The sequence below is a fragment of the Lissotriton vulgaris genome, chromosome 8 (assembly GCF_964263255.1).
Source record: "Lissotriton vulgaris chromosome 8, aLisVul1.2, whole genome shotgun sequence".
NCBI classification, from domain to species: domain Eukaryota; kingdom Metazoa; phylum Chordata; class Amphibia; order Caudata; family Salamandridae; genus Lissotriton; species Lissotriton vulgaris.
The window spans coordinates 162,152,542-162,174,510 of record NC_141696.1 but is presented as its reverse complement, the minus strand read 5'-3'; the positions used below and the strand labels follow the sequence as shown (position 1 = coordinate 162,174,510).

At 44.5% G+C, this 21,969-nt stretch overlaps 1 protein-coding gene across 2 annotated transcripts in view; it reads left to right on the top strand.

The window, feature by feature from the left end:
- The first annotated feature begins 399 nt into the window (after nucleotides 1-399).
- The window catches only part of THAP12 (THAP domain containing 12), a 110,126-nt gene continuing 88,556 nt past the window's right edge, over nucleotides 400-21,969 (top strand). The window contains exon 1 of one of the 2 annotated variants that reach the window (XM_086933868.1): nucleotides 400-638. In XM_086933868.1, the coding sequence (XP_086789994.1) occupies nucleotides 550-638 (89 nt within the window). In that variant the 5' untranslated portion in view covers nucleotides 400-549. Of the gene's footprint in view, nucleotides 639-923; nucleotides 992-21,969 lie in introns of those variants that run through there. The other variant, XM_086933869.1, reaches the window with a different exon arrangement.

The window sequence follows — 21,969 nt, the reverse complement described above, 5'->3', positions numbered from 1 at the left end:
AAGCCAACTGAATACTGGGAAAAACGAAAGGATGTCATAACGGGCTACATGGAACATTATTACGTGTTTGGTGTTGTATGTAGGTATTGTTTATTTGTGTGACTAGGATATATAGTTCTGTATTTATTAAAGGAACGTACTTGCAAACGACCGCTAATTAAAGTCAAAATAGAGATGGATAATCAACGCCTCGGGTAATGACCGAGTCTGGATCCACGTGTAGCGGAGGTGAGTAGATTGTGAAAACTCGTTTCCGTGAACGACAAGCAGCCTTCTATGTATAGAGTAGTCTATCATCTTTAGTGTATCTATCATCTTTAGTGTAGTCCATCATCTTTGTCTATCCTGGCTTTGCATGATTAGTTTAGTCCCTCTTCTATGTATACGCCCCTTTCCTCCAATCGGCGCGCTCATTCCTCCAGGCCGCCTAGAGCACTGTGGAGTCGTTCTCACCTGAGGGGCCATAGAGACGTGGTGTAAACAGAGACCCGTTTACTATTATTATTTTTTATTTTTTTTTCGTTAACCTCTGGGACACAAAGGCGTACGATGCCCAACTTCTGCGCGGCCCCCAACTGCACACAGAAAAGCACGCAGTCAGACTTGGCCTTCTTCAGATTCCCCCGTGACCCAGAGAGGTGAGGAGCTGATACGTGGCAACTTGGGGCAGAGTAGTTCGTTAACTCTGCGAACACACTGGACATTATAATGCGATTCAAACGGCAGCTTCACGCTAGGAATCGGTTTAGCGACGGTACAATCGCTGTTGTCTCAAAGGAGTATAAAGGCTTGGTGATGAGTGGTGCGGTGCGCATGCGTCTTATTGTAGCTACCCTGTCATAATTCTAGACCGCTAACTATAATTCTCACGCGTGTGCGCCGTAGCCATATTGAATGCGTACGTTACCGTTTTCCTGCATCTAAAGATAATATTCTTAGAACATGTATGAGATGTTATTTTAACGTGAAGAGAGACGCGTCAGGGAAGACGGTAAATTAATATAACTTTATTAAGACCAGCTAAAATACAGTACAAGTGAGGAGACCGATGGCAAGTCGTTGAGATTACTCCCTCGCCACTCAACCGACCCCCCCCCCCCCCTCGCGCGCACCTCTTCACCTGCTGTGTTCCATGACCATTTAGTACAGAGGTCTGCAAACTTTTTTCTCTGAGCCCCCCTTCCCTAAAATGTTTTCAAATTAGCCCCGTCTCCTAAACTTTTTGGCAAGGATTGTAGTGAGGGAGTGCTGAGGGAAGGGGGTTGGGGTTTCTGGGGTATTTTTGATGTAGCTCATGATAATCCACCTCAAACGTTAGATCCTGAGTAAATGGATCAAACAAAACCAAAAATGAGTCATCAAACTCTACTTCCTGTAATTTGGGGTGTCTTGTGACCCTCACACGCTAGGGCCACAATTCAACAACACATGCTACACAATAAAGGCATTGACCCTCAGTATGAGGCTGTCTTCTTTGCCTCTTTACCCCTTCCTCACCGTGTCTGGCCATTATTTCAATCTGTCATTTTCAGAAAAAAATCAACTCCCATATGTAGACTCTCAGCAGCAAGCCAGCCTAAATGCCAGCAAACCATATGAGCCGAATGCCACTTTTGTAAAGTAAGATGGTCATAATTGTGATTCAGTGACACCTCAATCCACCCCCCCCCCTTACCCTGTACTTGATGTCCAAGATTGGCTTTCTCTTCTGCATCAATATCCCCCAAAGGCTCAGAATTTTTAAGCAAATCCCAGTCAACAATTGTATATATACCTGGATATTTGTCAAAAACCCATGGTGGTTTCATGGGAACTCCAACTCATTGAATGTCTCCTTAATGCAAAGTAACACAAGGAAGCATATATTGTAAATTTGTGTTCCCTTGGAAAACAATCCGACGCAAATCCTGGTAAGTGTTGGATAGTAAATCCCAGCATAACACTTTGTGTTGGTTTTGAGTTACAAAAGTAACGCAAACCCATCGCAAAGCATTAGTAAATCAGGGCTCTAAACCGGCACTGCACAGCCTTGCATTATGTTTGATTACAATCCAATGCATATTGCGATTTACAATGGATTGTAAATACCAGCACAACACTTTGATTCAGGTTTGCATTAAAAAAGTAAATCAAATCTGACGCAAAGTCTTTCTAAATCCAGGCCTAAACAGTTTGCTATAGCCTGTCCTATGTAGTGCCATAGTTGCCAACTGTCCCGTTTTTGCAGGAACAGTCCTGGCAAGTTGGAGACTGTCCTGGGCAATATTGTTGCAGAAACTGTTCCTCTTTATTACACACAGGTACACAATCAAGAACTTTCTATCTGCAGTAGCCCTGTTCTGCAAAGAGTCACGTTTTTTCTTCTTCAAATGTTGGCAACTATGCTGTGCGTTATACAATTTTAAAATAATAACATTCACTTTGCTTTCTGTTACAGACTAGGACCTTGTAGCACCTACACCAAACAGAGTTCAACTGTAACTCCCTTGTCACAGTCATCAGTGTGATCACATTACTCTAACTGAGGTTTCGAAACATAAGAGTGCTTTTGCCACTGATTAAGTCACATTTATTTTTCATCTAAAGTATGTGTGTTATTTTATGTGCAGTTAACCAAAGGTGAAAATTAAAACTGCTATAGAATATTTTGTTCTTTTATGCAGGTCGTTGCCCCTGCCACCAGTCTGATTGATTTATGCCCCATGCAACTTACGATCACAGTTCCCATGCTTGCACTTTAATGGCTTTATGTAAATTAAGACAGCCTGGAAACATGCCAAATAAGCAAGGATGTACTTTAATGCTATCATAATTTAAAAGTATTTACTGAGACACTGGCGCTCCCCCTGGGAATGCAGCCACAGATCCCCAGGGAGGTGTTCCCCACATTTTGAAGACGTCTGCTTTACAGTGTTACCGAACTAAGTGGTGCACAATGGGAACGAAATTAAGAACATATTTACATAAATTATTCAGTCAGTCCCGGCTATTTACGTAGCCATCATGCATAACCTTTAACCACTCCTCCAGCTAAAGTTCCAGAGGAAGGCAGCTCTTTGTGGAAGTAGAAGGGTGTCCCTTCTTGAACATCCTTTCGGTGCATTCCTTAGCGATATGAAGTTTTCATTTAGTTGAACACTAAAGAACTTTCTACAAGACATTTAGAACTGGGGCTCAAGTAAAGTTTTATTATGTATTCAGTTGGGCTCAGATAATTGAAAGTTTTTTTTTAGTTCAGTTGGTTTTTTGAGTGATATACGATGTAATCCCGTCTTTTCCGATTGGCCATAGGTGGAAGTGCATGAAACACTTGCAGGACAGTGAAATTAGAGAACATAGGTTACATATATGCCAACAGACCCGATGCAGACAGGAGACTCCTGATTTTTAAAGCCAAACAAATGTCTACATTTTTTTTTTACTCTCCCACCTAAAGTTTCCTCTGTTTCAATGTTAGTCAATGGGTAAAATAAGTTCATCTACTTATTTCTGTCAGAATGTTGGCATGTATAAAGTTTTGAAATTAAAATGTGATCTAACTTTGTATCTGTCTTTTGAATTCATGTCAATCAAGAATTGGGGACTTGCTTGAGTACGCATTTGAGTGTGGCAGGTGATGTTAATGTGTGCACAGATTATATAGAAACGAAGAAACTTTTGAATGGCTACTTGTACAACACCTAGTAGTCAATTAGAGGACATGCATGAGATTCACCTATTCTGTGCTTTCCTGTGACACTGCTTTAAAATCCCAAGAAAATCTGAGGTTTTAGATTTACTCCAGCAATAGAGTCCAGTGTTTGAAGGATACTATTGTTTAATTGGACGCAGAATATCAATTGATGTCCTGGTGGGTGTGAGTTTGATTCATCTACATTATCAACATTCAGGGGGGTTTGCTGGTCTAAACTTTACCATGAGACACTGGTCTCTCTCTCATCAAATGGAAGATCCAAGTTACCTAATGCCTAGATTGGCTGGTAACAAAAAATTTCCAAGCGACTCTGAAGGGAAGTTTAAATTCCATTGAGGAAATAAAACTGTGCTTATCTTGTATTATTCAACTCACAATCGCATATACATATGAACATTTCAATACTCACCGGGCATGTTAGGAAGCTACAAACACATGGGGTCCACATACGTAACTCTCATTATCGACCTTACTGTCTCTTCTAAGTTCTCCTGCAATCTTCAGTGCACTAGTGTTGAAGCATCTAGTGTCTTCATACAGTTTTGTCGAAGATGATTTCCTTTATCATTCCATCTCGCCTGTTAATTTCTTCACTATCACCTAGGCCTTCCCTTCCTCATAGCGTGATGCCCAACGCATTGACGCACCCTTTGAGCTGAATGAGGCGGTTTACAATCAAACCACATATGCTTTCATAAACTTATAAGATGCTTCACTATTTTCAACCTGCACGAAAAATGACTTTGAGGAGAGACATTTTTTTATTGCATATTTTGTAGTGCCATCCATAAATACCTTGGGAAAGGCAACTTATGAGGACAAGCAAGAGTACAGGCTTTTAATGCTTAGGCATTCAATGCGCAATCAGTGCAGGTTATGAAAGAGGCACAGGTTGCACCATCTTTCAGTAGTATTGATGTTTGGGATCCATGATTAAAGGGTCTGTCCTCAGCTCAGACTGACAGCCCCTGAACTGGAGTCTGAGGAGAGTGACATGTAGCCATGAGGTTATACAAACCCTCACAATGTATGAAACTGACCTGCAGCAGGGCATGCAATCCGCTTACATTTCTAAGGTATCTCCCCTATGCATCAACTGAAAATATTCTTAAAGTGACCCGCGAGCTTATGACCATGAATCTTTAAGTTGATATTTCTGAAACTCACCCATACTCGGAGCCCATCCTTCATGAGGCAAAGGGTCCAAGGCTTTGTCAGACCTCAACTCCTGCTCCCAATCTCCTCCTGTCCAAGGAGAGAAGAGGGGCCGAGCAAAGGTGAAAAGACACAGCGCGCACCCCCCCCCTGGAAATAGTTCAGGTTGCAAAACACTTCCTTTAGCAATGCTATCAAAATCTATGTTCCTAAACCTCTAAATTCAGAGAGGTCCTGCTTATACAAAGTCTGCTGCAGAAGTACATCTCTGTTGTTTTAAGTGCTGGAAACAAACATACATCGGAGCTGACTTCTACTCTGAGTTTTATTATCAACAGTAAAGTGTTACCAAAATATACATTAAACAAGCATTTGCAATGCAATAGGTCTCACATTTACGTAAGTTTGAGCTTTTGGCATTGTAAGTGACAATGTCTTTTATTTATGTTTTGGTTTGTAAAACAAATAAAAGGCATTGTCATTTGCAATGCTAATAGCTTAAACTCTCGCAAATGTAAGACCTATTGCATTGCAAATGCTTGTTAAGAAGAGCAGGGATTTCTGTATCTGCTTCCTCAGTGAAAATCAGAATGTCGTCGGCATGGGCTGCGCTTTAAAAGAATCCATGTTGAGTGCCCAAATTATATATCACATAGAAAAAGTGGTAACAAAAAGCAAGGTATGATGCTTGTAGCGGTAGAATGGGTTGCAGACCAGAAAGCAGACAGGTCGCAACAGGGGAAACAGCAGACCTTATAACACGTGGGAACAGAGTCCAACTAGTGTGGAAACGAGCGTGATGCGCATGCGGATGAAAGGCTACATGTATTTTGGAAAACATTACTATTCGATAATATCCAAGTTTTTCATGTCCTTGTTTTTACACTGTTGCTCCCTAACATTTGCGCTCATGCACTTCCAGTTCAAACACTGGAATTAGTACAAAAGCCCCTAGTGCGCCACTGCGGGATTGGGGGCTCAGGAATCCTTCCACCCTCCCGGGTTCGCCCCTTCCACAGACCATGGATTCTGTAGTTTTAGTCTGGCCTGACAGTTGGCAAGTGTCCCACTTACATTATGCCTGGTAAGTGTCCCACTTACATTATGACTTTGTTTACATCATTGATCACTGGCATAATCATTGGTGGTGCTGGCCCATCTGGGATGGCATTTTGCGGACCTCATCTACTTGAAAGGCTGGGCGGTGAGGGGACGGCGGGCGTAAGCATTCTTAATTTGCTACTTTCAGGCCTTCGGTTTCCAAGAAACTGGGCTACTATATTAGGGCAACTTTTTTTTCGTTTCTAAAATACACATTCGCAACACTAGATCGAGTTCAACACTAACAGGTTTGCAAGGTCCAGTGAACGCTGGTTTAAAGTCTCAAGTATGTAGCAATTACATTTTTAGGGAGGGGTGGGGGGGGGGCGGTGAGAGAATCGAACGCCTAACATGGTTTGAGGCTGTCTGAGCCCGGTATAGCATAAGCACCTTGGGGGGTAGACTCTTTAGGGCACTACAAGTACCAGAATGCTTTGTGTTACATGAAACCCTAGCCTGCATATCGTCCTCATGACAGGGTTGGTCGATTGCTAGGCCATTGTAATATTAGACTGGCTCAGCAGACTCCGTATGGAGCAGGGAGGGGTGCGTTAACAAGGACCCACACAACCCACTAAATTTTTTTTAAAAATCCAACAGCACCCTTGCCAAATACGAGAAGTGGGAATAAAATGAGGCATAACTCAATGTTCTGCACAGATCGAGATCGGTTTTGCAGGTGGAGTTTACGAGTTTTGTTGTTGTGCCCCCGGGTAACATGCAAGGTAGAGAGGCGCGTGGAGCACCGCAGGCTGCCTGTATACGGACACAGACACACGCCCACAAACATCTGTATACAGACAAACGCACACAAACACATCTACATACTGAAACACGCACACAAACACTTCTGTATACGGACAAAGACAGGCTCACGCAAACACATTAGTATACTGACACACTCACACAAACACATCTGTATACGGACACAGACACGCTCACACAGATTATCAGATGCACACATCAACACGTTCACTCTGACACTCAAGCACATCTGTACCACTTCCAAACCAGCATCCATACACAATCATATCTACACACCTAAAATCTGATAGGCACGTGCCGAAAAACACACCTAAATAAAAAACACTCCTTGACGCTGAAACCTAGACAAAAGCACATGAGTAATGTCACTGAGAATTACAGTTTCCAAAAGACACACACACACTCATCTGCACACAGATATCTGTTCGGACACAGACACTCACAACTCCACGCACTAACACACCACACAGTGCTCAGAGGGTACACCGAAACACACAGTGACAGACACACCCTGGCGCGGACAGGCGTCTGCTGCCTGTCACCCATCTGTTCACACACACATACTACAGTCATATGTGCTCACACTCCGGCTGCGAGGTGAAAGCTTGCTGTCGGCATCAGTGCCAGAGGGGGCTGCTCCCTGGCAGCTACAGCCAGTGCGCCCCGAACTGCATGCACTGCACAGAGGCTCCCGTGAAGGAGACGCGCGCGCACGCAGGTCTGTATGTAATGACAGAGCTGCAGAATACGGAGGGGAGGGAGGGCTCTGTGCTAGCCACAGGGTTCTAGCTTAGGTGTTTAATGTCCTGCCCTTATTACATCAGCCACGTCCCTTTGAGAGACTCCGAAGTTTTTTCATCCCACTTAAAGCCCTACCTTTACTGGTTACTGACGCCGCATTTCTTCAAAGATGAAATGCGGAGTCTCTGGCCTGTAACTAGACAAGGACGGAGGAAGCGCAGCCCAGTGCCAGTCTGCTTTTACGGCTGCCTTCCCCCCACACAAAAATGAAGAGCAGAAGCGAGGCACAGTTTGATTTGCCCTGTCTCCCTCGAACACAGTGAGGCCGGTCTGCGCCCCAGCCCCTCGATTTAAAAAAAAAATAAAAAAAAACCACTCACTGAAAGTCTGTGCTTTCGATTCTGCGACTGTCTGCAAACCAAAAACAACAACCTCCTCCTCCCCTGAGGGCGCCTCACCATGCACGAGTACAAAAAACTAAACCGAAACCTAAAGGCGAACAAAGTCGCGTGAACTGTTCAGGAGGCGCGCGTCGTGATCTGTTCTGCCATACCGTCTACGGTAGAAGCTCACGCACGCGACCAAATACCATTGTACAATGCTGCTGCGCGTGGCCATCTCTTGTCTCCACTCGTTGTCGGCTGACCCGACCACTATAGTCTCTCGGCGAGAACACTCTTCGCGCTTTCGCCAGCGAGACCTAAAATGGTAAACAGCACGGTGTCCAATACAAAAATACTGTATGATTTTTAGCACTACAGGAAAAGGACAGATCATTGAATATTCTAGCTAGAGTTCACAAGAGTCAGCGTGTGAAGGCAGTGGCACTGTTTTTGTGTGCCCGCCCATTGAATTCCTATGTTCTTGGCACTGTTCCGCAGGTGCTGTTTTGTGTTTCTCACTGACAATACTGATTAGCGAGCACATTAAACACTCTTCTGTTCTGTACGTTTTTAATCCCAGTTTGCTGTTAATACTATGAATTGAAACTAACAGAAATGCAAGCAAAAGGAAGAAAGAGAAACAAGAGGAGATGGCTGATTTACAATTCTTCTGGTCCTCAGCTCCGTCCGTTTGGTGTTCAGACGGAGGCACTAAACACCAGCCATACACTTTTTTGCCTCAAGCTGTTAAAATGCTCTAACCAGATACTAACTTTGTTCTTACTTTTGATACAGCTCCCCCTTGTACACTGTGTTTCACCCTTGCTACCCGCCTACACTTGTTTTATTGTATTACCCTCCGAGTTGTATTTTGCACTGTATTTTCTTTCTCTCCCTTACTCTTATGGATATTGTTATAGATATTGCTTTTGTCCTTCCTCCTATCATATTGTAAAGTGCTCTGTTATCCCTCAGGATCTTGTTTGTGCTATAAAAAACTTTATAAATAAATAAATACATGAGGCACGGAAGCATGCGCATGTGTATCTGTTTAGAGCATGCAGCATGCGACCCGGCCTCAGAGAGCCATAACATAACTCATAACTCTGTGGCAACAGGTCTCTCATGATTGGCAAGCCCTCTTGCAAAGGCTGAAACCCCTCCCTTTCCCAAGGCATCACAGTGACCACTGGGAAATGGAGGGGTGGGGAGAGTCCGCTTGGAATTGACAGGCAGCCCCGGGAAATACAGGGCATACACTTTATATGCCCGGGGCTGTTCCCAAAATATGATGCTGCAGCACATCATTACCGGCTGGTCTCCACGGGAGCCCAAGTCTTGAAGGCCCAGGCTGGTTTTTGAATTCCTGACGTTCCGGTTGCGAGAACGGTGCCCAGCGGAGGTTTTTCTGGACCTGGATCCATCCTACCGAACCCCCTTTTTTTGCCACTGACTTTGGGGCCTTGCTATCCAGTCTTGCATCTTCTTCAAAATCTCCCCTAGGGGAAGGTTTTGGTATTCTGAAGATCCGTGTAGGTCCTTCATCCTTTAAACTAAATCTACGTTGTTGATTGCCCTCTTGAAGTTTATGTCCATACATTTTTATGTATTGTAGGTCTCCTTATGAGTCTGACTGTCATCCTGGCATTATAACCCAGGACTTACTCTTTAGCTTGCACACGACCGTGTCGCCCTGAAGAATGTGAGACTCAAATCTAGGTCTGACACCAAAACACGCGTCGGCACTGGAGTAACTGTACTCCCTTTGTTATTATTTCTTTGGAGAATCAATCCCTATATGGACCGTACTAGTGCTGTATTATGAAGACCAACGAACCTTGGAGTTTTTGCATCAGCATACCTTGTCTGATGCTCTTATGCTGATGTACATTTTGTGTTTGTACCATAAGACTGTATTCGGCATATTAGTATGTATTATTAGTGTATTGGAATGTTTGAGTCTGTATGAGTCAGTGTCTGCTTGTTTGTTTGAAAGAGTGTGCGTGTGCAGCCTATGATGTGTGTAATTGTTGGTGAACTATTTTTGTCTAATATGTCTTTTGTACAATGTTAATAAACGAAAGAAATAGGATATCCCTAATTCAAAGGTCTGTATGATTTTTATGTGAAGGGTATCTCATCTAGGGCTTTTGTGTACATATCAGTGACTTATTGCACTAGATAAAGACATTTTTGGCAGAGTGTTTTGCTCCTTCTGTTCCGGGCTGGCACCATGTCAGCCCATAGGCTGCTAAAAATTCACACCCAGTAGCGCATGTGCCAAAGAAAAACTGCCTGATGACTGTTTTGGCGGGCTGCGAGCGTCATTCTAGGGAGGCCAAAGCACTATAAATGAATGGAAATGTGGATGGTATTTGCCTTTTGCAATTACCATCCTTAAAGACTTAAAAGTGAGAGGGGCGCAGCCCGTCCACCCATCATCAGGAACCACCCCTGCTTACCACCAAGGTAGCCATCTTTGAAATAGGTTTTAAGTAACATTTTTTGATGGTGGAATCTGTAGACCTATTTGTGACTTCAAAATATTCTCTAATCTAAGAGCTTTTAAAGACATGGCACTCCTGGTAGAGTGGGCACCGAAAACTTAAATATCAGTACCCGCTTCCTGCATCACCCATCTGGCTAAAGTGGGTGATCGCACTGGATTGTGGGGTTTGTTCAGAGAGATCAACAACTGGTGGTCTAAGGCCCTACTCATGCTCTTGAAGGCAATGTCTCACATGCAATCTAGGGTTGTTAGGGAAAGATGGATACATAACATTGTGGTGTTGGACTTAGTAGGCCTGGCGATAATAAAAACAACCTCCTTTGGTGTAAAAGATCGCCCTGGTACATCCAATGCTTGCACATCAGAGACCCTTTTACATCAGATAAGGCATGGCAACATGGTAAGTTTAGCAAACAGTTGCTTTCTAGATAAGTCCAGATTGTCTGACCAGTAACTCACGAGTTTCAGGTCTACATTAACTTTCCATGCTCTAGTGTATTTGTGAGGGGGCAGGTGGGAAAATCTGATGCCATTCACCAACTTCATGCTAGTGGATAAGACCCAATTGGGTTGTTTGTAATGGGAGAATGACCTGCTGATATTGTTAACCTGAAACAGTTAATGGTAGAGTACTCTCTGCCCCCTTCTGCCAAAGGTGGCCAGAAGTTCAGATCCAAACATATTGTCCTCTCCCATGAGCTCTACCTGTCCCTCCTCACACCAACTAAGCTATGTTGACTAGAGCAATCTATCTCCATGGGATGCAATTTCCCCTTTCCTGGCTCACGAGGAAGTGCGGATGCAAGGGAATCCTGATCTGCAGGTCACTTGATAATTCCAGTAGAAGAGGAAACCATGGTTGGGCTTTCCAATCTGGCCTCACTGAAATCATCTCAGTCTGTTGATTCCTCATCTTATTTGTCACCCTGGCTATCAGCTGGGATGGGAGGGAAGGCATAATGGCATAGTTAAGACCCCCCTTCAGTTCTGTGGGAATGTATCCACTTGTGTGGCATCCAGCTGAAGAAAAGTGGAACTTGACCATTGAGCCTGGATGAAAACAAATCCCTAGTTGGGGTGCCTGATATGAGGCACAACTGGTGATACACTCCAGCCATAGGAGACCTGGAGAAATCGGGAGTTCCAGTCTTCTCCAGTATTGGATAGCCATGCATGGTGAACTGCTGTCACACTAATGTAGAATGCACTGTTAACTCAATAACAGTGTGCTCATCCAGCACTCCCCACGAAACGTACTCTTCTTTATATTCCTCTGATTTTAGTCAAATATTCTCAAATAAAAACAATAAACTACATACGTTTCTGTATTTATCTTGTCACTTTGTTATCTTCATTGTTACATCACAATGATCCGATTCACTGCGGGTGATAGCGCTTATATTTTTCTGAAATCACAGTCTGTGTATTGGAATCCATTGAACACTGTGAATACCTATGCATTTCGGGACTGAGCCCTCCTTCAGGGGAAATACATTTAATCTAGAAAGGAAAAAAAGCAATACAATTGTAATCCAGAAATGTCTGCCCTCCCACATTATAGCACATTATAGCACAGGTATGACAGTGGTATAGTGGAAAGTTAAAGTAGAAAAATGAAAGTGGAAAAATTAAGGGAAATATGCTTCTCCTCACGCGCCAAATGTCAGTGTGAAATGGTGCTCTTAAAACAGTAGTGCAACATTATATTGAAAACGAGTATCTTAACGGGAATGTGAAGTCTCCGAGAGTGTAAAGTCCACGGGGTCGTATACCGATGTTATTAGTGCGCATCAGAGTGCTCAAAGTTATCGTCCTTGAGAAGGTGAGAAAAAATCTAGAGATAGTAAAAAAAAAACGATGAGATATGTTTTAGATACATGTCGCTGGTGGTAGTTATCGGCGTGTCTACCATAAAGTGCAGAAACGTTTCATGTCGGTCTCGTAGTGCATAATGTTCACCGGTAAAACATTAGATGTTCCAGGAAGCGGTCTGGAATACCTTGTGTACTCGTACACAAAAACAGTGCCCGTGGAGTCTTACCGCTTGTGTGAGCGTAATCAAACTCTCTCCGACGGTGTGCGTTCCCGTAAGACCGTAACCGGCTTCTTTAGAGTCTGTTACCGATAATGTCGGAGTGTGCACATTGTATGTGAAGCTCTTCCTCTATAAAAACTAAAAACGCACTATGAATCGAAGCGGCCATCTGAGAGTGGTTTGAAATTAATGCTTCTTCAAGAGGAACAATACGATCTGGATTGATGTGTGTACGCAAATACTGTAAAGATGTGTGCATAACTGAAATTGAAGTGAGGAAAAAGTGTGTTGACTATTGTGGAAGTATATTAATAAACACATAAATGAAGTACAACAAAAAAACGCAAAATAAAGACAAGGGAAAGACATGTCAACATGCTATAATAATATACACATGATTATAAGAAACAACTATATTCTAGGCATTCATTGAGGCCCCTAATTTCCTGATCCATCGCGTTGCAGCAGTTTTTTCCTATTTTTAGTGCCTGGTTTCACTGGAACAACCTCCAAGATCATAAATCTTAACTGACTTATATTGTGATTGTTGTTGATGAAATGTGCTGCTATTGGCGCCTTCAAAACTCTATTTCTGATCGTACTTTTGTGTTCCGTCATTCGGACTTTCATCTTTTTCTCTGTCTTGTCTACGTATGGAAGTCCACAGGGACATTTCAGTAAGTTTACCAAGTTCTTAGTGTCACAGGTTGCATTGGTAAACAATTTGATAGTTTTTCAGGTGGTGGGATGGTTTAAGATGTTGCCCCTGATGATGTTATTATAGTGACCACAATGTAAGCATGGTTTCGTTCCACTGTATGGGGCTCCTCTTAGTATTGGTTTAGACTCCAGTAGATCTTTGAGATTCCTCGAGCGTTGGTAAGTGAATAAAGGGTTGGAATTGAAAATGCCATTGAAATCTGGTTCATTTTCTATCATAGGCCAATTTTTCAAGATGATTTATTTCACCGGATGACTCCTGGTTGAGAATTTGGATACGAATACTGGTCTGTTGCTGGTTCTCTCCCTTTCTTGGAATGTTAGTAACTGTGAGCGATTAGTGGATTCTGCCCTCTGTTTTGCACTGGTCAGTATTGATTCTGGGTACTTTCTGTCCTTTAAACTTGCGAGCATCTTGTTTTGATTCTCCGTGAATGTGTTGACTTGTCAGGAAATTCTTCTCATTCTTAACAACTGAGAATACAGTAGATGTCTCTTCAGGGACATAGGATGACAACTGTGGAAATGCAGGGAATTATTCCTGTCAGTGCTTTTCGTGTATACGTCTGTTTCCATTCTGCTGTTTTTACATGTTACTAATACAGCCAAAAATGCGATACTTTTCGTGCTGACTGAGTGTGTGAACTGTATATGATCGTCTATATTGTTGATAAATGCAATAAAATCCTTAATCTCACCTGGAGGTCCTTTCCATATAAGGAAGATGTTGTCTGTGTAGCGCCAAAATCTCAAGATCTTCTCATTCCATCTTGGGTTGGTAAGGATGTTGTCCAGTTCCAGGCAATGCATAAACACATTTCCAGCAAGTTCTAAGAAAAAGTCAGTATTCCATTCAAAATAGCTGTGGTACAGAGTATACTGGAGTAATTCTAGGAGAAAAATCTTTCACTCTTGTTTTATGTTGTGGTTGATCAAAAAGGATTCAATGGCTTCTATACCTCTATTATGTGGGATGGATGTATAGAGAGCACATACATCAATGGTGCACAGAGTTATCGTCATGTTCAAGTCCAAGGTAGTGTCGTTTAATTTGGTTAAGAAATCGGTGGTGCCGCGTATGTATGTTGTCATTTGTTTCACTAGCGGTTGTAAATGTCTGTCTAAATATTTCCCAGTTGGTTCATGGATAGATCCTTTTGTAGACACAATTGGACGAAACAGTGGTTTTTTAGGATCCTTGTGGATTTTTGGTAGCATGTGTAAACTGGGACTCCTTGGATATTCTTGTATCAAGTATTTTTTATCTTTTTCAGTAATCACACCCATTTTGTAAGCGTTGTCAACGATGGTCTTAAGAGTTTTTGTAAATTCTCCTGTTGGGTCCTTGGGTAATTTCATGTACAATTCAGTGTTGTGGACTTGTTCATTAACGCTCTGTTGGTAAAAGTCCGAATCTATTATCACAAGTGCACCCCCTTTGTCTGCTTTACAACAAATTATGTTTGTGTTGTTGACGATTTGGTTTAGCGCTCGTCTTTTTCTCTCATGGTGAAGTTAGTGTTTTTGGAAGTTGGTCTCCTGAAGAGTTCCTTAATCTCATTCATAGTAATGGTTTCATACGAGTCAAATATTTTATGGCTGACTGGTGCCATAAATGAACTTTTACTCCTTAAACCCATGACATTGAACTGCTGTCACACTCACTTCCTTCTCCAGGCAGTAATTCCAAAACTCCTTTGCAGTCTCTATCGGGGTTCTTGAGTGGTTGACTCTCAGTTTACTGAATTACTGGATCGCCGAGATGTCGTTTTTTAGAAGGATAGAAAACCTGACTTTGCCCTTCGCTAGGCTCTGGATGGTGAACAAACTGTCCAAGATTTACAAGCAGTTGATGTGTAAGGACACTTCTTCTGGAGACCATTGTCCTTCTGTGGAAGTATCTCTGCAACAAGACCCTCTGTCTCATCGGCTGGCATCTGTCTCTCCCTATGTCCTGTTCCGATCTGAAAATTGCTTTACTGTTCCATACCTTCCCAGCCACTATATAATCTCCGTTCTGGCCTTCTGATAATGTGGAATCTCTTCCGAGTAGGATGCTCCCTTTTTGTAGGTGCTTGATTTTTCAAGTGTTGGAGGGCCCTGTAATGGAGTGGGCTCAATAAAAACCGCCTGGATGGAAGAGGATAGCAGACTTACCATCCTTGCAATCGACTGGAGAAACACTCACTGTTTCGTAATGAGATTCTGTAACTACTGCTTGATGGCAGAAATTCTGGGACCTGAGAGTTTCAGGTTTGTGGTTTGCAAGTCTATTTTGAATCCCAGAAAGTTTATCCTCTTCTTCGGGTCCAATTTATCTGTCTTTATCTGGAAACCCAGATCAGCCAAAAGGGATATGGTCTACTATGCCTGGTGGAGGACTGTGAACTTTTCTTTCAACATCAAGATGATGTCATACAGATAAATGATCTGCTGAAACCTTGCATCTGTAGCCACGCTGCAACTGGCTGGAGGAGTTATGAAGAACACCAAGGTTCTGAGGAAAGGTCGAATTGGAGAGCCTCAACACCTACACCTGTTGTTTCCAAAAGGAATTGATTAGAGCATCTGTGGCGAGGGAAAATTAGAATCAATAGATAGGTGTCTCTTAGTCTAGATGAATCATCCAATCTTCCTGTTTCAAAATGTCTCTTAAAAGATGGATTTGCTCTATCTCGAAGTGCCTGTAGATCAAACATCTATTGAAATATCTCAGCTTTATGGCCACTCTTACTCCCTTGTCTTTTAGTCTCTCTCTTTTTAGGTCTCGCCTGTCGATGCGCATGCGCATCGAGCTTGCGAGACTATGGGGGCTTAAACAGTCTTTAACCAACTTGCAAGGAATCGTGGCGATTCCTTGCAGTGCCCGTGAAATTTAAGCTCAATGCGCATGCGCATTGAGCTTAAAAGCGCGTGCACATGCCCCCAGCCGCCTGCTTGCATGTATTTTCCCTCAGGCGCACTCCTCCCACACCCCCGCTCCGCCCCCTCCCCTGCCTGCCGTGTCGCATTTCTTAAGTTCCCTCAGCCGCACTCCAGGCCCCTGCTGCTTTCACACCCTCTCCCCGCTCCGCCCCCTCCCCTGCCCGCCGTGTCGCATTTCTCCTCCCCCCTCCCCTTCTCTGCCTTCCTTCCGTCTTGTTTTTTTTTTTACCCGCTCCTCCCCCTCCCTTTTACCCGGAGTCACTTATTCCTCTGAAGAAATGACACAATGCTTTTAACAATCTCACAATTTGAACTCGTGTACCACTACCCCCTCACTTCTCCCCCTTCCTCTCTCTCACTACCCCTCCCTTCTTTGTGTGCGCACGCACCACGTGAAATCCCAGCGAAAAGTTAGCAGCGCTGACACCCTCCCAATCTCAGCCCGCCAGAATCGCTCTGGATGAAGGCAAAGCTTCTAGTGGCTCCCTAAGCTGTTTTCCTCTTACATACTCGGCTCAATCAGCGCTGCCGCACGGAAGCATTTTTTTCCATTTATTCCTCTGAAGGAATGACACAATGCATTTCCCGATCTCACAATTTGCACGTGTGTAGTTGAAGTTGATCCCAAAACATGCCCTTTCACGTGAAAACCGTTTCTTCTCCCTTTTTCACAAGCGAGGGATCATCCCAGGTAGGAGGGACCAGAGGGAGAAAGAGAACCGCAACGCCTCATTCTTTTCTCGAACCCTCACTCTCTCTCTGCCTGCATTGCTCAGGTTTCCCTCTTGTCTTTTGTCTAGATCATTTCCATCTGCCCCTTTGCAAAGCTGGTTCCGTCTCTTTTTTGCTTTCCTTTTCACCCGTCTCTTTTCTGTCATTCTGTATTTTCTGTTTGCCTCTCTCAACTACAAAGAATTTGACAACTATAAAATTCACACACAAACATATAAGCCCCTTCATACAGACTCATGAACACTTTAACAGAACAGATGCACCCCCCCTCCCCCACCACAAAGCGCGTCCGCTTCATTACTTCATGCGCGGCCTCTCCTTAACCTAATCTACCTCACCATCTATTCTGTGTTGTCAGACTGGAAGGCACCTTCGATGCATCTGTCACAATTTGCACTCGTGTACCACTACCCCCTCTCTTCTCCCCCTTCCTCTCTCTCACTACCCCTCCCTTCTTTGTGTGCGCACGCACCACGTGAAATCCCAGTGAAAAGTTAGCAGAGCTGAAACCCTCCCAATCTCAGCCCGCCAGAATCGCTCTGGATGAAGGCAAAGCTTCTAGTTGCTCCCTAAGCTGTTTTCCTCTTACATACTCGCCTCAATCAGCGCTGCCGCCCGGAAGCATTTTTTTTCCATTTATTCCTCTGAAGGAATGACACAATGCATTTCCCGATCTCACAATTTGCACGTGTGTAGTTGAAGTTGATCCCAAAACATGCCCTTTCACGTGAAAACCGTTTCTTCTCCCTTTTTCACAAGCGAGGGATCGTCCCAGGTAGGAGGGACCAGAGGGAGAAAGAGAACCGCAACGCCTCATTCTTTTCTCGAACCCTCACTCTCTCTCTGCCTGCATTGCTCAGGTTTCCCTCTCGTCTTTTGTCTAGATCATTTCCATCTGCCCCTTTGCAAAGCTGGTTCCATCTCTTTTTTGCTTTCCTTTTCACCCGTCTCTTTTCTGTCATTCTGTATTTTCTGTTTGCCTCTCTCAACTACAAAGAATTTGACAACTATAAAATTCACACACAAACATATAAGCCCCTTCATACAGACTCATGAACACTTTAACAGAACAGATGCACCCCCCTCCCCCACCACAAAGCGCGTCTGCTTCATTACTTCATGCGCGGCCTCTCCTTAACCTAATCTACCTCACCATCTATTCTGTGTTGTCAGACTGGAAGGCACCTTCGATGCATCTGCTACTATTTGCTTAACGTCCTGCGCGCTCCTTTCATCCTGTGTCCTACAAGTCCCTTCTTTTATTTTAATTAAATACCGGACCATTTACTTGCAAAAAAAAAAAATACAGACTGCAAGGCGCCTTCAGTGCATCTGCTACTATTTGCTTTAACACAAACTAATACTTTACCATACTGCACTTCCTGCTTTCTCCCTCCCTACCTCCCTTTTTCTTGAGTCCCTTCTGCTTTAGCTACATGCCACTACTATTTGCTTGCCATCTTCCGTGCTCTTAACCCTCCCTTTCTCCATTAAGCCCTTATTGTTTTTTTATAATACATCATACCATTTGCACACAATACTACCTTACTCTTACGCAACTGCTACTATCTTCTTCTCTCCCTCCCTGTCTCTACCTACTACAGCATCCATTTTAATATAACAATTTGGAGTTGTACTGCAACTTTTGTATTTCTACTACTTCACATTATTGTTTACTTGTTTTTATATGTTATTACAATGCTACAATTGTTAGTTATTTCTGTTAAATAACACGACAACACACAAAAACAATTTAGTTCGCCTCTACAAATATGCTCACATTCCTTTTGCCTTCCATAACTTTACTATCAACAAGTTGCTGCTCTTATATCTTTTGCCCCCCACTCTTCCTTATCCATACTCTGCCATTCACCCATACAATCTTCCTTCACACACACAATACTTTTGAAATAACTTTCTCGCATATTACCTTTTAGCACTCCATACTAACAAGCATTTTTGCTGCCTACTCCCACAGTCCCCCGCAGCCCAAACTCACACGTTGCACAAAACTCCATATTGTATTAAAATAGCGTGCCACTTGCCAGCCGCAATTAACCTCCTGGTCCAAGTACGCCCACCCCTCCCCTGGAGGGTTTGAATGCGCATTGTTTGTGTTGAGGAAGGTCACGTGAGCACTCTCTGCAACAGCCCACCCCCAAAAGGCACGTGCTCATCTCCCAGCTGGCTGCTGCTTTGACACAGGCCGACACTTCCTGCCGTGCGTTCCTTGCCCCCACCCCGAAAGAATTTGAGATGGCATGTTTGACCTCCGACCTTGCTTATCCATCCCAGTCCTCTTCTGTTCTTAATTTCAGCTTCTATACCCCTGCACACCAACTGTTTGAAAACCACGTAGGGTATACTTATACTGGGTTAGACTTTGGCACGTCAGTAATGGGTTTATGTGGTCAGCGGAATCTTTTTGGGGGTGGAAATAGGGGAAGAGGGTGTTATGCCAGGCACCCTTTGAGGCCTTATTGCCTCCTTGTGCTTTCACCAACACATCCACCATCACCTCCACATCCACCATGACATCCACCACCACATCCACCACCACCACATCCACCACCACCGCATCCACCACCACCACATCCACTACAACCACCACCACATCCACTACAACCACCACCACATTCACCACATCCACCACCACCACCACATCCACCACCACCACATCCACCACCACCACATCCATCACCGCATCCACCACCACCTCATCCACCACCTCATCCACCACCGCATCCACCACCACCACATCCACCACCACCACATCCACCACCGCATCCACCACACCCACCACCATCACTTCCACCACCACATCCACCACATCCACCACATCAACACCACATCGACCACCTCCACCACCACCTCCACCACCACCACCACATCCACCACCACCCCCACATCCACCCCCACATCCACCCCCACATCCACCCCCACATCCACCCCCACATCCACCACCATCACCACCACATCCACCACCACCACCACATCCACCACCACCACCACCACATCCACCACCACCACCACATCCACCACCACCATATCCGCCAGATCCACCACCACCACATCTACATGTGTGTGGCTGTGTGTGTGTAGGTGCAAATGCAATGTTCTTGGATTGTCGTCACAATAAAATACACTTAAGATAATCTTCACAAAAGTTATTTACAAACGTTTAAGCTATTGCCATTATAAATTACAATAACTTTTATTTAAGCATTAATTATTTACAAAATTAAAAGCCATTGTTATTTGTAATATCAATACATCTAAGTCGCGTAAATACAACACACATTGCATTACAAATGCTATAGGTGTCACATTTGCAAAAGTTAAAACTATTGACATTGTAACTGACAAAGCTATTAATTTTGCTACTTTCAAAACCAACACATAAATAAAAAAAGTGTCATTTACAATACCAATAGATCAAACTTTCCTAATGCGAGACCTATTGCATTTCCAATGCTTGTTTTTTATTCTTGTTTTATTAAGCCGTACATGTGAACAGCACAATGCAGAAGTGGATGCCATATGTGAGAGTCATAGCGTTCCAGTACAAGTTCCAGTCAAGCAGTATAATCAATGATAACAACAACAAGCATTTGCAATGCAATAGGTCTCGCATTACGTACGGCATTAAAATTGTGTTGTACGCCGACGACACTCAGCTAGTGGTTTCATTGGCCCATGAGAACAACAGGCAACCCCCGGGAGGTCTGCTGAAATGCTTCGAGGACGTCAAGGAGTGGATGACCAACTCCTCCCTCAAATTGAACGGAGAAAAAACAGAGCTCATGCTTCTAGGTCCAGCTTCGCCAGTACCTTTTACTTCCTTGTGGCCCCGCGGTCTGGGCGCTCCTCCCACCCCTAAGGAAAATGTAAAGAGCCTAGGAGTGTGGCTCGACAAAAAGCTCTCTTTCTCCACCCAGGCTACCAAGTTGTCCGCCACATGCTTCGGCCTGCTTAGAATCTTGAGGAAGGTCCTCCCGCTTTTACCTCTGGAAGCTAAAAAGGTGGCAGTACAAGGCCTCATCCAGTCCCGCCTGGACTCAAACAATGCTCTATACGTAGGGGCCCCCGAGATGACCCTCCGGAAGCTGCAGGTGGTACAAAACTGCGCAGCACGTACCCTGCTACAGATTCCGCGAACCCAGTCAGCCAGACCTGGACTAAAAAGTCTGCACTGGCTGCCAGTGAGGCAGAGAGTGGCATTTAAGGCGCTATGCATTGCGCATCGGGCCTTTTGGAAGACAGGCCCAGCAATCTTTGACAATCTTGTCATCCCCTACCACCCAAACAGGAACCTCCGGTCCACAGAGGCTTTCCTGCCAGTTGTTCCTAGAGTAAAGAGAGCCAGGACCGGGGGTAGGCTATTCTCCTTGAACACTGCTAAGCTTTGGAATGCTCTCCCCCTTCCACTTCGGTCCAACCCAGATCTACTCTCGTTCCGAAAAAAGCTGAAAACGCTACTGTTTGCCAAATCCTCCGAGTGCAAACTCTTCTGCTCCGTCTCATCTCTGCTTAACTCAGCGCTTGGACGCCCGTGGGCAGCAACCGCGCTTAATAAATTTATTTACATTTACATTTACATTTACATTACGAAAGTTTGAGCTATTGGTCTTGTAAATGACACTGGTGCTGAGTGATGCTGTGGTGGCGCTGAGTGATGCTGTGGTGGCGCTGAGTGATGTTGGGGTGGTGCTGTGGTGGTGCTGTGGTGGTGCTGAGTGGTGCTGTGGTGGTGCTGTTGTGGTGCTGTGGTGGTGCTGAGTGATGCTGTGGTGGTGCTGAGTGATGCTGGGGTGGTGCTGAGTGATGTTGGGGTGGTGCTGAGTGATGCTGGGGTGGCGCTGAGTGATGCTGGGGTGGCGCTGAGTGATGCTGGGGTGGCGCTGAGTGATGCTGGGGTAGCGCTGAGTGATGCTGGGGTAGCGCTGAGTGATGCTGTGGTGGTGCTGAGTGATGCTGTGGTGGTGCTGAGTGGTGCTGTGGTGGTGCTGAGTGATGCTGGGGTAGCGCTGAGGGATGCTGGGGTAGCGCTGAGTGATGCTGGGGTGGCGCTGAGTGATGCTGGGTTGGCGCTGAGTGATGCTGGGTTGGCGCTGAGTGATGCTGGGGTGGCGCTGAGTGATGCTGGGGTGGCGCTGAGTGATGCTGGGGTGGCGCTGAGTGATGCTGGGGTGGCGCTGAGTGATGCTGG